Here is an 18,680-nt window from a genome sequence, read left to right as displayed (position 1 = left end):
CCTGCCTGGGTCCTGACCCCAACGTTGCTAATTGCGTGTTTTGTGCTAGATTTAATCAGAGTACTATTAGGCGCAGATATAACTTTGCCTTTTACTATTTTGGAAAAAGGTTTAATTATAACATGTCTTCAGACTCTTTTCTGGCTTCTGGGGTGTGTAAGAGGCGCAGGGATGCAGACAGGCCTCCGAGGTCCACAGCAAAGGATGTTACTCAGTTATTGCCAGTTGCTGATTCGTCGGTCGTCAGTGAGGCGCCTTTGCAGCCCCTGTCATCTGCCTCTTTTGAACCAATTGCCTGTACCAACTCTGGTGTGGAGCTGATGGGATCTTCAGAATTGCCAGGGACTGGACCTTCGGATACTGCTCCCTCAGTTGGGTCTGAAGCCGGTAGGCAGGTACCGGCTTCTGAGGGAGTTCTCAGGCCTTCACAGCTTCCTGTAAATGTGGATTCAGGTTTACATGCTAAGTCAAAGTCTAAGGCTCCAGCTAAAGTGAAGTGGCTAGCACAGGCACCTTTTGATCAGGGTCCTAGGCCTCAGAGGCAGATGCTTAGGATGGCTGAAGATCTCTTAACTATGATCAGGGGTTCTCATCCCCTCCTGACAAGAAGCCTAGATTACAGTCCGATTATTATTCTTCAGACCAAATTTCTGTTTCTTCTGCTTCTTCCCTTGAGCAGGATTATTCTTTTCCTCTTTATGAGGATTCTGATGCTGAAGATTCCTTTCCTTCCACCTCTCCTGAGGATTATTCTTTTGGTGAAACTTTGCATGATATGAGGGTGCATTTTCACTGGGAAGGGCAGGAATTCTCTGAATCCAAGAAAAGGCTTAGGGATTTTCTTCTTCTCCCACAGCATAAGCCTCTGGCTACTCCCCCTGTATTGGACATTGTTGATGATGTTTTTTCGGAAGCTTCTCTCTCTCCTGATTCTTTTCCCCCTACTCTGGCCAAACTGGATAGGTATTATAGGGTTCCAGATTCTCATAAATTTCTTTTTAAAAATCTTTCGCCTGATCCGGAAACAATTTCTCAGGGTCCTAAGAGTGTTAAAGCGGCCTCTGCTAAAAATCCTATTCCCTTTGACCGAGAGTCCAGGGCTTTGGAGAGATGGGGTAAAAAGGTTTATACTTCTGCTACATTGTCTATTAGGGCTTTGAACTGTCAGTTTCATATGCTGAAGTATCAGCAATACCTTTTGTCTGTATTTCAACAAAAGATGTCAGCTGTGTCTATTGGTACGGATAATCAGGAGTTACAGGATTTATTGCATGCTATTGAACAAGTGGGTAAACATACCCTGCATTGTGGTTTTGATTCTTTGGAAGCTTCTTCTAGGGCTGCAACAACTGGCATTGTTATTAGAAGACATGCCTGGTTAAGGGATCAAAGCTTGCAGGATCAGATTAAAGCCAAAGTTTTGGGTGCCCCTTTGCAGCATGATGTTCTGTTTGGGTCCAAAGCTGAAGAGGTATTGAAGAAAATGGAAGACAAAGCCAAATCTATGCAGACGGTTAAGGATTTTCTACAGGTGCAACCTCCTAGATTTAGCAGACACTGACCAACTAAATCTTGGTCCTTTCCGGGCTCAGACAGGTCTCAGAGCGGCAGATTCAGGCATTCCAGAGGTAGGGGACAGTCACATTTTAGGAATAGGCAGTGGAGTGCCCCCTCTCCCAAGGGAGGTGAAGATAAGTCTCAACCCTAACGAAAACAGTCTTTATGACTCTCTCTTTCTGGTTCCAGGGGCTCCTCTCCTGGAAGCTCCTTTGGGGGGAAGGATTTCTCTTTTTTATCAAAATTGGAACCACATAACCCAGGACAAATGGGTCCTGGACATAGTCTCAAGAGGTTACAGATTTCATTTCCACACTTTGCCAAAACCGAATGGTTGGCCAGACCTGCCAAATCATCAGTGGACAGAGGCACAATGGCAGGTTCAGTCCCTCCTGGCTATGAGGGCCATAGAATTGGTGCCAAATTTAGAAATAGGGCAAGGTTTTTATTCAAGACATTTCCTGGTTCCCAGGAAGGAAAATTCGTGGAGACCAATCCTGGACCTCTCTGTACTAAACACCTTCTTAGATATACCAAAATTCAAGATGCTCACTCTGCAGCAGCTGCTGCCTATGTTGGACAAGAACGCTTGGATGGTGACTTTGGACTTAAAAGAAGCTTACCTGCATATTCCTATAAGGCAAGATTGCAGAAGGTATCTGCATTTCAAAGCGGGCTCGAAACATTACCAGTTCTCTGTGCTGCCCTTTGGCTTATCTACTGAGCCCAGGGTCTTTACGAAGTGCCTGGCACCAGTAATGGCATTTTGCAGACAGAAGGGGATTCAAATTTACCCTTATCTGGACGACTGTCTCCTTCAAGTGGACAACAAAGACTCTCTACTTCGGCATCTAGCCTTTGTGCAGCATCTTCTTCAGTGCCTCAGTTTCACGGTGAATCTAAAGAAATCAAACCTGGTACCCACGCAACAAATTACTTTCCTGGGTGCTCTTCTGAGTAATTCAACCCAGATGGCTTCCTTGACACCAGACAGAAAAGTGCAACTGGCTTCTGTTTTCCGACACCTGGCTTCAATGAAACAGCTGACTGCAAGAAAAATTCTGCAGGCTTTGGGTTACATGGCCTCCTGCATTCTGCTAATACCATATGCAAGGCTGCATATGAGGAAACTGCAGTGGTACCTCAAGAGTGTCTGGTCTCAGCATTACCACAGTTTCGTAACAGTGGTCACGATTTTGCCTTGTCTCCAGCGAGAGTTTCTTTGGTGGGCCGAAGCCTGTTTACAGAACAAGGGGAAGCCTTTTTGTCCTCCGCCGACCAACCAAGTTCTGACAATGGATGCTTCAGATTATGCATGGGGAGCCCGCATGCATGGGAGATGTCTTCAGGGTGTTTGGACAAAGGAGCAAATGCACCTGCACATAAATTTGAAGGAGATGCTAGCTGTACAGAATGCCCTGATAGCCTTCAGGGACCTTCTTCTACCAGTACAATTGTTGATACGGACAGACAACACTACAGTGATGTGGTACATCAACAAGCAGGGGGGCTCTCACTCTTACCCCCTGTGCAGATTAGCCATGAATCTCTCGTACTCTGCTCTGACCTGCAGTGTCGACCTACAGGCGCAATTCCTGCCAGGGAAAGACAACACTCTGGCAGACGCATTGAGCAGACGCATTTCAGATCCACACGAATGGATGTTGGATGTTCGGATATTCAGGATGATTATAAAAGCTTGGGGATGTCTGGACATAGATCTCTTTGCATCCCCTCAGAATCATCAACTTCCAACATTCTGCACAAGGACCTACCACAAACTAGCATGTAAAGTGGATGCCCTCTCATTCAGTTGGAAACACCTCTCAGTATATGCTTTTCCTCCCTTTCCTCTTCTACCTTTGGTACTTCTGAAGATAAAACAGGACAGACCGCACATGATTCTGCTGGCTCCCAATTGGCCTCGGCAATTCTGGTATTCCACTCTGATGAACTTGGTTCAGGAGCCTCCATGGATTCTGCCTCAAATCCCTCATCTACTGTTTAAACAGGATGGCCGGATAATGCACAGTCATGTCGAGACTCTGCATCTAGCTGCCTGGTGGATCCAGGGTCTGTAAACACCTCTGCCTTTCCAAACAGGTATTGGATGTAATCCTTGAAGCTAGACGGCCCAGCACTAGAAAATCTTATGTGGGAAAATGGAAAAGATTTTGCTCCTGGAGTCAAGTCCAGGGTGGTGATTCTTCTGTTCCGAACATTCCTCTGATTTTACAGTATCTGACAGAGTTATTACATACAGGCCTATCTTTTTCATCTGTTAAGCTTCATGCTTCTGCTATTTCTGCACATTACGATACGGATCCTCCAATTTTTTCTCATCCATTACTTAAACAATTTCTTAGAGGGGCTAAGAATATTCGGCCCCCTATAAGGGCTCCTGTTCCCACTTGGGATCTTAACTATGTTTTAGAGAAATTAACTTTGTCTCCTTTTGAACCTGCAGCTTCCATGGATTTAAAAATTTTGTCTTGGAAAACTGCTTTTCTTTTAGCTATTACCTCTGCTAGAAGAATTTCGGAATTGCAAGCACTCATGGCTGTGGAACCCTTCCTTATTTTTCATCAGGACAGGATATCTCTACGGACTAATCCCACATTTATGCCCAAGGTGGTTTCGGCAGTGGCCTTGAATCAGTCTATTAATTTGCCTACCTTTTATCCTAATCCTCAAAGTGAGGAAGAAAGCCTTTTGCAATCTCTAGACGTGCACAGACAACTTCGTCTATACATGGGCAGGACCAAGATATTCCGGAAATCTGATCAGTTGTTTGTCGCTTATGCTCCTACTGTTCAGGGGAAAGCAATCACTAAGCAAACTATTTACAAGTGGATTGCCCACTGCATCAAGTTCTGTTACTCTTATCATGGCAATCCGGTTCCTGTTAATGTTAGGACTCATTCTACCCGGGCTATGGCTACTTCAGCAGCTTTTCTTTGTGGGGTTCCTACCAAGGATATTTTGGAAGCTGCTACTTGGAGTTCTGTACATACATTTTCTAAGCATTACAACCTCCCTCTCTATTCTAAATCCAGGGCAGGTTTTGCTTCTGCAGTTTTGCAAGGTTTTATGACCGCTCCCTCTGTTTCTCCTCCAGCCACCATTTCTTAGCTTTGGGACTCAACCCTACAGTGATGACTGCAACAGTGACCCACAAAGGACATAGTACAGTTGTGTACTCTTACCATAAATGTAGATGTTCGAGTGTGTTCACTGTTGCAGTCTGGGTTACCCTCCCTCCTGTCCCCTCTTTTGTTTTTTCCTTGAGTATTGTCTGTTATGAGGTATTTTGGCTGCTGAGGTTTTTTGGCATAGTTTCTTTTTAGCCTTTTCTTTCTGGGCACCTGACATCTGGGGCAAGAAAAACTGGGGAAATGGCGTCAGCTGATGTCTTTATACCTTCCGGCGCATTGACGTCAGGATAAATGCGACCTCAGCTGGCGCCCGATCCAGACTTTGGGATTCTGGCTGATCGGGGGCTGCTGCTGGCAGGAAGAACCCTACAGTGATGACTGCAACAGTGAACACACTTGAACATCTACATTTATGGTAAGAGTACACAACTGTACTTTTCCTGAGATGGCAAGACTACTTCTAACACTGTTCAGTTTGTAAGAATTAAAACAATTGTCTGCATGGAGTATATGAAAGTGGTTGGATTTAACAACCCGTCATTAAATATCACCATTAGAAAAGACAGGTAATGTCAGGAGGATGTTTACTGTTTGGTCTGAGAAACTACTAAAATTAAGTAAAACTACATCAATTGTCTCTGTATTTACAGCTTTCGGGATGGCGAGATCTTCCAACAGGAAGGCCACTAGCCTCAGCATATTTGAAAATATTTGGCCAAAATGTTATTTTTGGCAGGTTCAGCAAAGATGAAATTCAAGAGATGGTACAGGTAAAAAAAAATATTATCTTATCTCAATAATAAATTCGGTAGAACATCTGTAAATAATACTGAACACATTCTGTCATTTAATGCAATGATTTAATTTCCTCTTAGGCTGTAAAGCAAACAAGAGATCCATCCATTCCAGTGCAGAAGATAGTAAGGCAGCTTCAGAACGGGATAAACACTCATTGGTCAAAACCACTACTTGTAGCAGAAATTCGTCAAGTCACTCCTACCTGCGTAGGGCTTCCTCTGGAGGTTAGACTACATGCATCTGCAGTGGCAGCTGCCAGAATTAACAGTAAGTATTAAGGAATATAAATCAAATGCATTTATTTAATTATTTATGAAATTAGATACCCACTAATTTGTCTTCATCCTTCATTAGGTCAAATTCAGATTAAGCCATCTGTGTCAGAAAAGTTTAGATTTGCTGAACTGTATGATTCAAAGATTGATCTGAGACTTGAAGCTACTCCCAGGTATTTAATGGTTTCTAAAAACAGTTTGAAAATTGTACTAATTACTGTATGTTATTAAATCTGTATTATTACTCTCTTATAGTGCAATCACACATGCTGTAGCTATCATGGGAGTGAACACACCTTATCTCAGAAGTGCAATTGAACTGAATATTAAGGCCAGAGCATTTGCTCCTGTCAACATTGCAGCAAGCTTAAACATAAGAGAAGAAAGTTTCAAGTTAGAAACTGATCCTGTTCAACAAGAAAATGAAATTATAAGTTTGAGGTAAGACATTCCAAAAGTCATTCTGTCTTTCATGTTTATTATAGGACACTATGTTAAAAATATTGAAATTATTTAATTATATTTTCAAAAAATATATACCTTTCACTACTGGGGCATAATTAATTCTTGAATCTTTTAAATGCAAAGTATAATTTAGACACTATATTTCTTGGATTTTAACATTTCTGAAAAACTTCATGAACTTCTAATGTAAAGCAGTTCATTTCTGCTTATATTTTTTACATCTGCAATGCGCACACCATACCAAACCATATGGGGTATAACAAAATGAAGGATATTTCTGAACATTGCCAGCACCCAGCATTCATTTCATGACCTATGTACCTGAAGTCCAACCATTATGCAGAAGGACTGAGCAGGAAAGCACCAGCTCTCATTTTGCATGTAACTTTTAATGGTTGATGAATTGCATGACTACTGTGGAGGAGGCCACGTGGTGCAGCCCTAACTACATTTTGAAAAACCTAGGATCTGTTTCACCATGTACACTGGAAGGGCAGCTCATGAGAAAATCTGTATACTCTTGTATCAGTTCCAGTCCATGTTCCTGCCTTTTCCTGCTGTTGCACATTGCACAAAAAGTACAAAGTAACACCTGTGTGATGGGCCATTACTATTTTATGACATCCCATCCACAAAAATGTGATGAATGTGTAAGAAGCATTACAGAGGGGGTTATACCTTGGATAAGTGGCTTTTACACAAAAGTGCTGTATATAAAGCAGTATGACTATAAGGTACATGTATGTTCAGTGAAACTCACTCTAATAAATATTGTGAGTAAAGAGCAAAAATAAAAGTACAGATCATTCACCATGTTTTAGTTCAATTTCTGACACAAATAAAATAGGAAATTACTATAAGAAACATTGATGTAATAGATTCATATTCCAATGCATCCCTTACCTCTGGAACAAACTTCCACTACATGTTAAATAGAATAGCACCCGTGCTACCTTTAAGGTAAACCTAGATCATTGTATGGGCAGCCTCAAATTCTCCCCTGGCCTATTCTGTCCTGCAATACTTGAGCCTAGAAGGACATTTTGAATGGGGATTTTTGACTAGACTTGAAATGGTCTGCACACTGACTGCCTACTACTTAACTATGAACCTATGAATTAACACATTTAAAACTGTTATACCAATAACAGCTTTGTTTTTTAATCACTTGAAACAAAGCTGGATGATGTCATTTTTGAGAATCAAAAGAGGAAAGGTTCTTCCCCATTTTCAATAGCTGCATATATGCTTAAAGAAAGACCAACATTCCTAAATCAAGTATTATATCAAATCAAATACAAAAACTCAGTACTGGACAACAAAATTTGTAATGCAATATTTTACTATTAAAAAATACACTTTGATTTTTTTAATAATAAAATATTACATTTCCAGTTCTACTGTCCCATAGTGAGTGTTTGTTTTTAGTTTATGTACACACAGTAGTTCATTATAACAAAAAAATGAACCCCCCCCAGAAAGATGGTTATGTAGCGTTCATGTAAATAATTTAAAATCCTCTTTGAAGAAGACCAAATTAATAAGACTTAGTGGAATACATTTAATCTGTATTGTATTGAAGAAATGAATCACATTATTTGACATAATTCCTCAGACATTTTACAATCCAGCATCACTAAATGTCTATAACTGTAACCAGTGTTTACTGTCATACTGATGGCTGGCTTTGACAGCCATTAACACAAATCTTGTTTCTAAGAAAGAACCCAGGCCATAAAACAATGTGTCCTATCGATAAAGTTAAAAAGAGAGTATGTAGATCGGTAGGATATGCAGGATTATATTTCTATGTTACCACATTTTGCACAGAATAGAAACTGCTCTCTTGTGATTTAATATAAAGAGACCCAGGGTTAGTTCAGCCCACGGCAGCAAAATAAGCAAGAAATAAAAAGGAGATGTTTAAACAGATTGTATTTATTCAGCTTTGTACATAAGGGGAGTCATATTTCTGGGAGGTAGGCAACCCAATGACTTTTTTACATTGTTATCCAATCCATTTATCACTTCACTGCTTTATATATAGTTTTGAGGATGAGCAGCATGAAATTTTCAAAGAAACATATAAATACCTCATGAAAATCCATCCACTTCATTGGGCAACTGCATTTCTAAAAGATGTTTCCAACAAGATAATGAACTTCAAATATAATAAGTGGATGGCTCAGGGGACATAGAAGGACATATCTTGTTTTTCTAGAATGGGTGTTGCATGATGGCAACACTCTTTCTGAAGATTTTAGTGTCAAGATTCCAAATCTTATGAGAGTGGGAAAAAGGTATTATTTGTAGAAGGTGCACCTTTTCCAGTACATAGAAAAATGGGTACTATGATGGCCCAATCACTCCTCTGATATCAGATTTCTGTGTTTATGGGCTAAGAGTTTCTAATTACATTTACAGAGCCCAGACATTTGCTGTGTCAGAAAATACTGAAGATCAGGATATGGCAAGACGAACCCCAGTGCTTCCCCCATCTGCTGACAGACAGTCCATCACAAAACAAGAATTTTCCTCCAGACAAATCTCAACTGTAAGTAAAACTAATGTAATAATTTGCACTATATGTATGGAAAGCACTGTTAATAATTTCATCTTTTTTACATCATAGGAACAGCACAGTTATGAAAATACATTAATGAACTCAAAATATAGTTCAAGTGAACTACAGAGAAGTTATTCATCCACGTCTCATAAACCTTATCAAGCTTGTGTAAAATCAGTGAACTTAGCAGTGGAAGCTTGTATCAAAGCTACATCCCAATGTGGAGGATTTATTAGGCATTCTCCACTCTACTTCCTGCTTGGGGAAAAGGAGGTTCAGATTTCTCTTAAACCAGGTATGTCATTTGCAAGATTTCAGCCATTTTAATTTTCATACTAGTGCCAATGAAACATAATCATTACATCGTGAAATTCTGAACATTTGCTTTTTTAGCCCATGCTGAAGGACCAATTGAGAAAATACAAGTTGAAATTCAAGCAGGTGATAAAGCAGCTTCCAAAATAATCCATTTAGTAGCTGAGGAGGAGGAAGTGACTGCTGCAGAAGAGGAAGAACCTGAAGGCAAAATGTCTCTCTTGTCAGCAAAGCAGATTCTGAGAGTTACATCACAAAAGGTAATATGCGCACAAGTTCTAATAACATGTCAAGGCCATCTTGACTAGGTCAATAATGCAAAATCTGTAAATTTCCAATAGTCAATAGTCTGAGAAAGTAGAATTAATGGCAAAATAGTGGGTACATTGTGTCTCTGCCTAACCACAGAACTACTAAAATAAAAAATTTTAGTGATTTGACCCTCCATCATTCAATTAATGGTTAAAACAAAATATTTAGATATGTTCTGTATCACTGTTTCACATTTATGTCAAAACGTTTGTAAGTCATCGTATCACAGCTCAGATGTCTGCTCACTAGTTCAGATGTCTGCTCACTAGTGATAGTGGTAGCTTAAGTCATCATATATCTCAGATGTCTGCTCACTAGGGATAGTGATAGCACTAATGCTCACAAATTTTTCAAAATGTGTGGAGGCATTTAGTTTCAGTGCTGGAAGTTTAAGACATGTCACTAGCATTTGAACACTTTTACCATTACTTTTGGTAGAACAGTTTCTGTTCCATGGTGACAGATGCATACTTCAGCTGCAATAGTTGATTTAACAGATTTTTAAATGTATTCATATGTTAAGTGAGTAAGAGAACTGCTCATCAAAGCCCTTTATCTGGCATAACCCAGACATACTTTAGAGTAACCAAGCAAGTTTTTGGGAAGTGGAAGAAATTCAAAGTGCATGGAGAAAAGTTTGTACACAAGAAGTTAGCAAACAAGCTCCTCACAAAAATTAATAGAAGATCAAAACTGAGTCCTGATCCCTAAAGCTGTTAATCAAAGACCATAACTACTGAGCCATTGTGCTGACCTATTTGTCCTGAGATTTTATGTTTCTCAGCAAACTTGTCAAAAACACTTTGGCCAGAGATTGACATGGAATTTGGCCAAGGACACTTTTCGACCTTCCCCACTATGGGTCTTTTTTATTCCCACAGTGGATTCATAGGTAAGCAGTAGGCTAGCTGACCTTGCATGCCATTTTAAGCCTAGACATTTCCCTTTATGGGCTCAAAATAACCTATCCCATTTGGTTAGAGATTGTAGTCAGTCCATTAAATAAAATATGCATTACCTGAAGAATATCAGTGGATGCACTAAAACTGTATGTCTCACTGTCATCACTTAAAGGTTTAGAATTAATAAAGAATGACCACATTTACATTCTGTAGTTCACGAGCAACTTTAATTTCTTACTGAGTCACCACAAAGAAAGTAAAATTAATAGAGCAGAAAAAAATGATAATGTTTAAGTAGCAGAACCATCATGCATAGGAAGCAAAAATGTCTGAGTGCATACAACTAGGGAGACTCAAATGAAAGTCTTTCAAAATGATTTTGAAGGATGGCAAGGACTGTCCGAATGGATATAGGTAAGGAGTTCCAGGTCTTAGCATCATGGCATGAGTACACACAATGCCCAGTAGATTTGATAGGATTGTGGAGAGAAAGGAGTTTTTGGTCAGTGGATTATAAGGACAACCTGGGAATATAATGCTGGACAAGTAGACAGAGTTTGGAAAATTTCATAGGTGGAAAGAAGCTCTGTATATTTAAGCTTTTTATTGCTATACAGTGGTGTGTTCTGAAAGGTCTATTTGCTATAAATTTAGCAACTTCATTACAGCATTGTTCAAGTTTTGATTTCTGTGAAGCCTGAAGGTTAGTAAGGATGGGAGCACAGTATAGAAGTGTGAGGCAGAGATAAGTAGTGACAAGTGTAGCTTTAGTTGTGTTGTGAGGTTTTGGGCTCTATAAAGCATCCCTAGTTTTTGAGGACTATTTCTTATGCAATTTAAGATATACAGTTCAAATTCAAGACAATTTGGGAAATGCAGTTCAAATTTAAGACTTTCAGACACTATCATCCCTACAATTTGCAATGTAAATAGACTTCAGTGGTTGAATTATTAAGAGAGAGGACTTCAAGTTGTGTTTTTTCATGAGAGAGATTTGGGAAAAAAACTTTGGATATTACAAAACCATGTTCTAGTGGCTATTAGCTTATTGCATAATATTTTGGCAGTGTGCCATGTTGCTGGATGTGCAGATGTGTGTAGATTCATTTGTGTACTGTATTAGGTAGGCCTGTTACCTTTGTGTGGAGGGTGTTGGTGAGAATGTTAAACAGGATGGGACCAAGGATAGAGCTCTATGGTACACCAGTGGTGACAGGGAGGTATGGAGAGAGGGTGGAGTGCCATTTTACTGACTGATACCTATTGGTGAGGTAACTTTTGAACCACAGAAGAGATATTTGAAGTAGTGGTCTGGTGTGACAAACTGTGCTGAAGGCTTTAGACAAATCTAAAAATAAGAAGGAGTCTAGTTTGCTGCAATCTATAACTTTATTGACAGTATCTACATAGATTAGAAGAGCAGTGTTAGTACTATAGGAAGGATGGAAGCCATGTTGTATGAGGATAGGAATTCATCCTGCAGGAGATAGTTTATCAATTGTTTTTGAATACATTTTTAAAATACTTAGAGAGAGTATAATATGCCTATAGATCTAAAGTTAATAATGTCTGTTGAATGTCCTTCTTTGTGCAAAGAGAGAGGGGATGGGTAACGTGGGATTCCTGACTGAACTATTTGAAAGGACTGAGAGATGATATTCAATGCTAACAGCTGCTGTTTTACTGTATCACATGGAATAACATCAGCTGAAGTAGAGCTGTTTGAGTTTGTTTAAGAGTAGTTTTTATAAGGATTGTGGGCACAGGCTTGAAGGTCAAAGTGAATGTGGTGAAATGTGGCTGTTGGGCAGGGTTAGGATTAGATGTTATGGAATCCTTGGTTAGAGATGCTGTACTGTCTATGAAATAATTAGTTATGGGATAGGGGTTAGGGTTGAATTTATGGCTGAGAAGCAAGATTTCTTTAACAGCTGCACAGCATTTTTTAGTGTTGTGTTTACTATTATTCTGGAAGTTATCATAGTGTAGTGTATTTGCCTTCATTAATTTGCTGTTTAGTATGATTGCAAAGCATTCTGAAGTTTTCAAGATATTCTGGTGTTTTATATTTTTGTCATTCTTTCCATGCTTTTTCTCCATTCTGTATTACCTTTCTACTGTTTTTGGATAGCCAAGTTGCAGTATTTGTTTTAGTCTCTTCCTTTTAGGAGGTGCAAGGATATGTAGGATATTCGGGAAAGTTGCATTGAATTAATTTACAGCATCATCTAAGGGGAGGATTTGTAGGAAGTTCACCTTAACAGAGGACAGGATAGGATAGGATAGTAATGGACATTTCTGAGTTAAATCTGGAACAACATGTTGTTTTATAAACATGCTCAGGTGGATGTGTGAGATGTCTGGTTGTATAGTTTGGGAGATGATCACTGAGACAGTCAGTCATTGTACCTGTGGCGGTGTATTTGTAAGGGCCTGATACAAGTATTTAGTCTAATAGGGAATTAGATGTCTTGCTATAATATGTGGGGTTATTAATTAGTTGTGTGAAACCAAATAAGTTGATGCTAGATGTAGGGGAGTTAGAATTTATGTCCAACCAACTGACACTCACATCACCTAGTACTATTTTTTCTTGTAGAATTGTTTTGGATATCAAATGCAGGATATCTTCCAGTATAGCTGTATTGTAGCCATAAGAGATGTAAGGAACAGTAATACATATTTGTTCATAATTGTTCCATTTCTGGAAAGGAATAAGAAGTGATACATAAGAAGTAGATGCAGATCTGTCAGCAAGCACTCAGCCTATTTTTTATTATATTTAGAACTCAGATTTTTAATAAAACAAGCGATAGACAAATCTTTTTCTGTTTATTGTTTTATAACTAGATATGCTTTACTAGATATAGCTTAAAGCAGTCTTAATATTGTGAATATTTCCCTTCATGAGACAGGTTTTCATAATGCATTCATAAACTGTACCAAAGTAAACACTTTGGTTTCTAAACTTGGTATGGATTTCACCATCTATGTACCTTCACATTCAAGCACCATGTATTCCTAAAATATAAAAGCTTTGATTAATACAGAGCAGTATAACACTTAGACATATAACACTTGTTATCACTAGACTTTAAATTAATTTTTTTTAATCTATAGCAGCACAGCAGGAAACATGGAAACAAACACTCTAGTAGCTCATCTAGCAGTGAATCATGGAACTTCTACAACAGCAAGAAAGAAAGACAACAGCAGCAGGATCGAAATCAAGGACATAGGCAGCATTCGCAAAATCAACACGAAAGGCAAAACAAGGGCAAAAGGAGGAGCAGCAGCAGCAGTGAAGAAAGTAGTAACAGCAGCAGCAACAGCAGCAGCAGCAGCAGCAACGAAAGTGGCAACAGACGCTCTAGTTCTTCATCAAGCTCTTCTGCTGAGGATCAGAGGAAGAAGCACCAGTCAGTCTCACACAATGTACACCAACCTAATAGGGAACAACAACAAAAGCAATCCAAACACAGAAAGCAGCAGAGCAGCAGCAGTTCTAGCAGCAGTTCTAGCAGCAGCAGCAGCAGCAGTTCTAGCAGCAGCAGCAGCAGTTCTAGCAGCAGCAGCAGCAGTTCCAGCAACAGCCATAGGAGAGGCAGTAGAAGGAGCCAGAGCAGTGCAGGCCAGCAGCAGGTAATACCACAGTATATTTTTTGTCATTTGATGAATAACAGCAAATTTTAAATGTAACTTTAATGATAAGTGATTTTCTTTTAGACCCCTAACAGCAAATTATAACTTTGGATCAATGTATAAAGATTATTAAAAAAAAAAAAAAAAAAAAAAAAAAAAAAAAACATAACAGACGTCCATTTGTAAAAGTAATTTAATTGAGTGGTTTGGGGTTGTATTTGTACCATGTATTGTGTTAATCTTTTTTTTCTTTTGTTTTTTTTTTTTTTGGAAACAAACTGATTCTGATCAAATACTGTACTTTTCTGCATTGCTAAGTGATGCTGCCCTTTCCTCACTACCTCATCCCAAATCCCACACAATTGCATATCATTCCCTGTATACCCCTCATAGTCACAGCATCTGTGCCAACTGTACCCTATTAGCCAAAGTTTGTGCTACTTTTTACAAGGATCTCAATAACGACAACATTTAATTAAACATTTTCCCAACTTTATTCATGCTCCTATGTTGCTTCTCTTCCTTTCTGAGCTTTAATTCTTTGCTTCCTCCATTCACAGTAACAATGAGCATTCCACTATCAGGCATTTATTTAAATAAATTAATACCCACTAATTCATTACGTACCACCCTTCATTTATATCTAACAACACAGTTACTTTTAGCCTGCCTTAAAACATCCTATAATATATAAAATTTCCATTAATATATTGTTTCTTTCTCTATATTTACTATTAAGGCTGACTATTTTCTATATCTGCATATGGGTCTATGTTTACCCATCAAATGAAATCTTTCTTGAACAGCTAGTCATCATACACTAAACATTGACTGTCCCGTTTATAGAACAGGCATATCATCGTAAGTAAAATCCCTGAATATTGATAACGGGTCAACATTGGGGACATCAGATGATACTGCGAAGTAAAATTAAAGACAGCAACGTTTGTAAACACACGTTTTCCAGTGCACAGCGTATGACATAAACTAAACAAAGCCTTTTATAAATTTGATTTTACCCCACTGTAGTGGGATCTCTGAGTTGATATATATAATATACATACATACATACATACACATATATATATATATATATATATATATATATATATATATATATATACATATATAAAATTATATATATATATATATATATATATATATATATATACATATATATATATATATATATATATATATATATATATATATATATATATACAAATACATATACATATATATATATATATATATATATATATATATATATATATGTGTGTGGGTCTACTTCAGATGATCAAACTTTCAAAAGTTCGACTTTCCTATGGCCGAGACTATATGATTCAACTTTTAAACATCTAGTAAAAAAAAAAGAAAAAAAAATACCTGAAAGGTTTTAGCCCCTGCACCCCCCACACCCCCTGCTATTTATATATACCAACTCCGAGATCGCACTACAGTGCAGAAAAGGGATATCTTTGTTTGAACTTGCAATATATATACACACAAAGAGAGAAAGCTATAGATATAATTGGGGGGTGTGAGGTGGGTTAAAACATTTACATAGCAGTTTTGTATCCAGGACAATAATACAGCAAAGGTATATTAAGAATATCAGCCCATTTATTGTGATGTGTACTCATACTATGTGCTCTTTCCTTGTTGTTAGCCAAGAATGACAGTTCATCAATTTTACTTACAATGATATGGCTGTTCAGTAAATGGGATGTTCAATTGTTTAGTGTTCGACTAGTATCTGTTCAAGGAAGATTTTGTTTAATAGGTAAACATAGACCCCCCTCCATACATGACTGTAGTATTATCTACCTCCACTACATTTCTAATCCTCTTATCCTCCTTTTACACCTCTAATAAAATATAGCTTCAGTTTTCCCTCTCACCTTTCTGTCCATTTAAAAGCAATGGACCCAGTCTACTGTGCTCTGTAATTAACTACGTCCTACCATTTAAAAAGCAATGGACCCAGTCTTCTCTGCTCTGTAATTAACTACGCCCTACTGTTTAAAAGCAATGGACCCAGTCTTCTCTGCTTTGTAATTAACTACACCCTACTGTTTAAAAGCAATGGACCCAGTCTTCTCTGCTTTGTAATTAACTACACCCTACCATTTAAAAGCAATGGACCCAGTCTACTGTGCTCTGTAATTAACTACGTCCTACCATTTAAAAAGCAATGGACCCAGTCTTCTCTGCTCTGTAATTAACTACGCCCTACTGTTTAAAAGCAATGGACCCAGTCTTATCTGCTCTGTAATTAACTACGCCCTACTGTTTAAAAGCGATGGAGCCAGTCTTTTGTGCTCTGTAATTAACTACGCCCTACCATTTAAAAGCAATGGAGCCAGTCTTCTGTGCTCTGTAATTAACTACGCCCTACCATTTAAAAGCAATGGAGCCAGTCTTCTGTGCTCTGTAATTAACTATGCCCTACCATTTAAAAGCAATGGAGCCAGTCTTCTGTGCTCTGTAATTAACTACACCCTACCATTTAAAAGCAATGGAGCCAGTCTTCTGTGCTCTGTAATTAACTACGCCCTACCATTTAAAAGCAATGGAGCCAGTCTTCTGTGCTCTGTAATTAACTACAACCTACCATTTAAAAGCAATGGAGCCAGTCTTCTGTGCTCTGTAATTAACTACGCCCTACCATTTAAAAGCAATGGAGCCAGTCTTCTGTGCTCTGTAATTAACTACGCCCTACCATTTAAAAGCAATGGAGCCAGTCTTCTGTGCTCTGTAATTAACTACGCCCTACTATTTAAAAGCAATGGAGCCAGTCTTCTGTGCTCTGTAATTAACTACTCATTTACACTCATTGATGTTAACCCTCTTGGCAACTGCCAGTTTTTTGGTTAAGGCATTTAAGAGCTGCCTAATCAACTTTTTGCAACTTCTAATTCCACCATTACCCCCGACTACATCTCACTAACATGTGCACCCTTTCATTTTCACCCCATTCTACTTTTGCCTAATCAAAATTAAAGGACTGTATCCTTTTCATGACCAGTATATAAAACTCCATGATATAAACTCCTTCCCAATGTGCATAAACCTAATTTTACAGCAGACTGAAGCCCAATAACTATGCTTCCAACACTAGGTAAGATGATGAGTAAGGTCATTTTTAATCATTTGTCCTCTTGTGTACAAAGCATGCAATTCTGTCCAGATATTAAAATGGCTTCTAAACTGGTTGCATCACAATCACCACTATATGGACCCTTGAGAATGATGGAAAAGGAGAACCAGACTAGCTCCATGCTTATGCACTTAAAATTGTATACTTGCTGCTTCTTCATGTCCTTCTAGCTCTTTGCCTCTGATTACAAACTCTTTTTGTTACAAAATTGCTTGTCATATAGCTTGGTTTAGGTTTTATTTTATTGATTTATTTTATTTAAATGTACTGCTTACCAGGGTAGCTTACAAATCAAGTTGTCCATTCCCAGACACAGCCTGGATTATTTAATTCACAGCACAAATTGTAGAATTGTGGTGTGTGTGTGTGTGTGTGTGTGTGTGTGTGTGTGTGTGTGTGTGTGTAAGTATCATTAATAACACTAAGATGTGTTAAAAAAATTACTTTGATTTTATACTATTGCAAAAATGTGAATATTAAACATCTGGATTACCACAGATGAACTGGAAAATAATGAAACACACTGTTTTGTGTGATTTGTGCTATAGAAAGGCATACGTGATTCTGATATGCCATAAGCAAGTACAGCCTACTCAAAGAACAGCTGCATTAGTAAAGACCTTTTAATGGTCAGTTACTGTTAATAATTTATTCTGTATATTGCTTGTTTTGAGAAAAAGGATCACCAGCAATTTTTAAATATGCACTTACTTTATATATTTTTGTCTATTAAGGATTCTTCTTCAGGGGATGTATTTAGATACAGCTTCAAGTCCACTCCTAAACAGAAGGTAAGACATTCATTGAGTTAAAAGTTGTTCATAAAATGGTTGATTATAACACTAACTGCAGTTAAAACACAACATTTCAGATATAATTGAGGTATAGCTGGGCATTCCTTGTGCACATGGCATGGGACAGAATACAAGCTTGCACTCACAGAAACATGCTCACAGGGGTATTATACAGATTTCCATTTAAAATCCTATCTACTTGTGCATAGGAAAGTAAAAATAAAAATTGTCCCTTGCTAAGACTGGAATTGTTTTAATTTGTTACTATAGTAGTTTAAATGCTTTGTTTGTTGGTAATGTTGCCACTCTACAGCAGATATGATTTTTCTGACAAGATCATGCTGTAACTTATCTCTTCATTCTGTTTTGGGATCCTCACTATCTTTAGTAGACTCATAACATGTTCAGGCAAAATACATACGTAGCGCATTCTAATGCTATTTTTATGCCATATCTTCCCACTTAGCTGCATTGCTGAATGTTATAATTATAACCCAACTGCACCCACCTTAGCTGTATATTTCAATTAAAACTTGTCTATACAGTACAAACTTTTAAGGTGGGGATTTTAATTTAGTCTATAAATATTTACATGATGATGCAATGGCTATTGTTTTAGGTGCTGAATTTTTAATCACAGTGCCAATACTAGAAATAATAATTTCGCTGTCAGTTTACCCACTGTCAGACTTTCATTAAAACATGCCTTTTCCAATCATAGAGCAGGTCAGTTTTGGAA

At 38.1% G+C, this 18,680-nt stretch overlaps 1 protein-coding gene across 2 annotated transcripts in view; it reads left to right on the top strand.

Annotated features, from left to right (window-relative positions):
• Positions 1-18,680, top strand: part of LOC122813598 (vitellogenin-like) — a 1,233,092-nt gene that overhangs the window by 65,865 nt on the left and 1,148,547 nt on the right. For both annotated transcript variants that reach the window (XM_044086011.1, XM_044086010.1), the window contains exons 16-24: positions 5,363-5,482; positions 5,588-5,777; positions 5,865-5,958; positions 6,041-6,226; positions 8,675-8,804; positions 8,883-9,111; positions 9,210-9,391; positions 13,466-13,987; positions 17,882-17,938. In XM_044086011.1, the coding sequence (XP_043941946.1) occupies positions 5,363-5,482; positions 5,588-5,777; positions 5,865-5,958; positions 6,041-6,226; positions 8,675-8,804; positions 8,883-9,111; positions 9,210-9,391; positions 13,466-13,987; positions 17,882-17,938 (1,710 nt within the window). The remainder of the gene's footprint in view (positions 1-5,362; positions 5,483-5,587; positions 5,778-5,864; positions 5,959-6,040; positions 6,227-8,674; positions 8,805-8,882; positions 9,112-9,209; positions 9,392-13,465; positions 13,988-17,881; positions 17,939-18,680) is intronic.

The sequence above is a fragment of the Protopterus annectens genome, chromosome 10.part0 (genome assembly GCF_019279795.1).
Source record: "Protopterus annectens isolate FY-2018-M chromosome 10.part0, PAN1.0, whole genome shotgun sequence".
In the NCBI taxonomy this organism is placed as follows: domain Eukaryota; kingdom Metazoa; phylum Chordata; order Ceratodontiformes; family Protopteridae; genus Protopterus; species Protopterus annectens.
The sequence above is the reverse complement of the archived record's forward strand: the minus strand, read 5'-3'. Positions and strand labels throughout refer to the sequence as shown.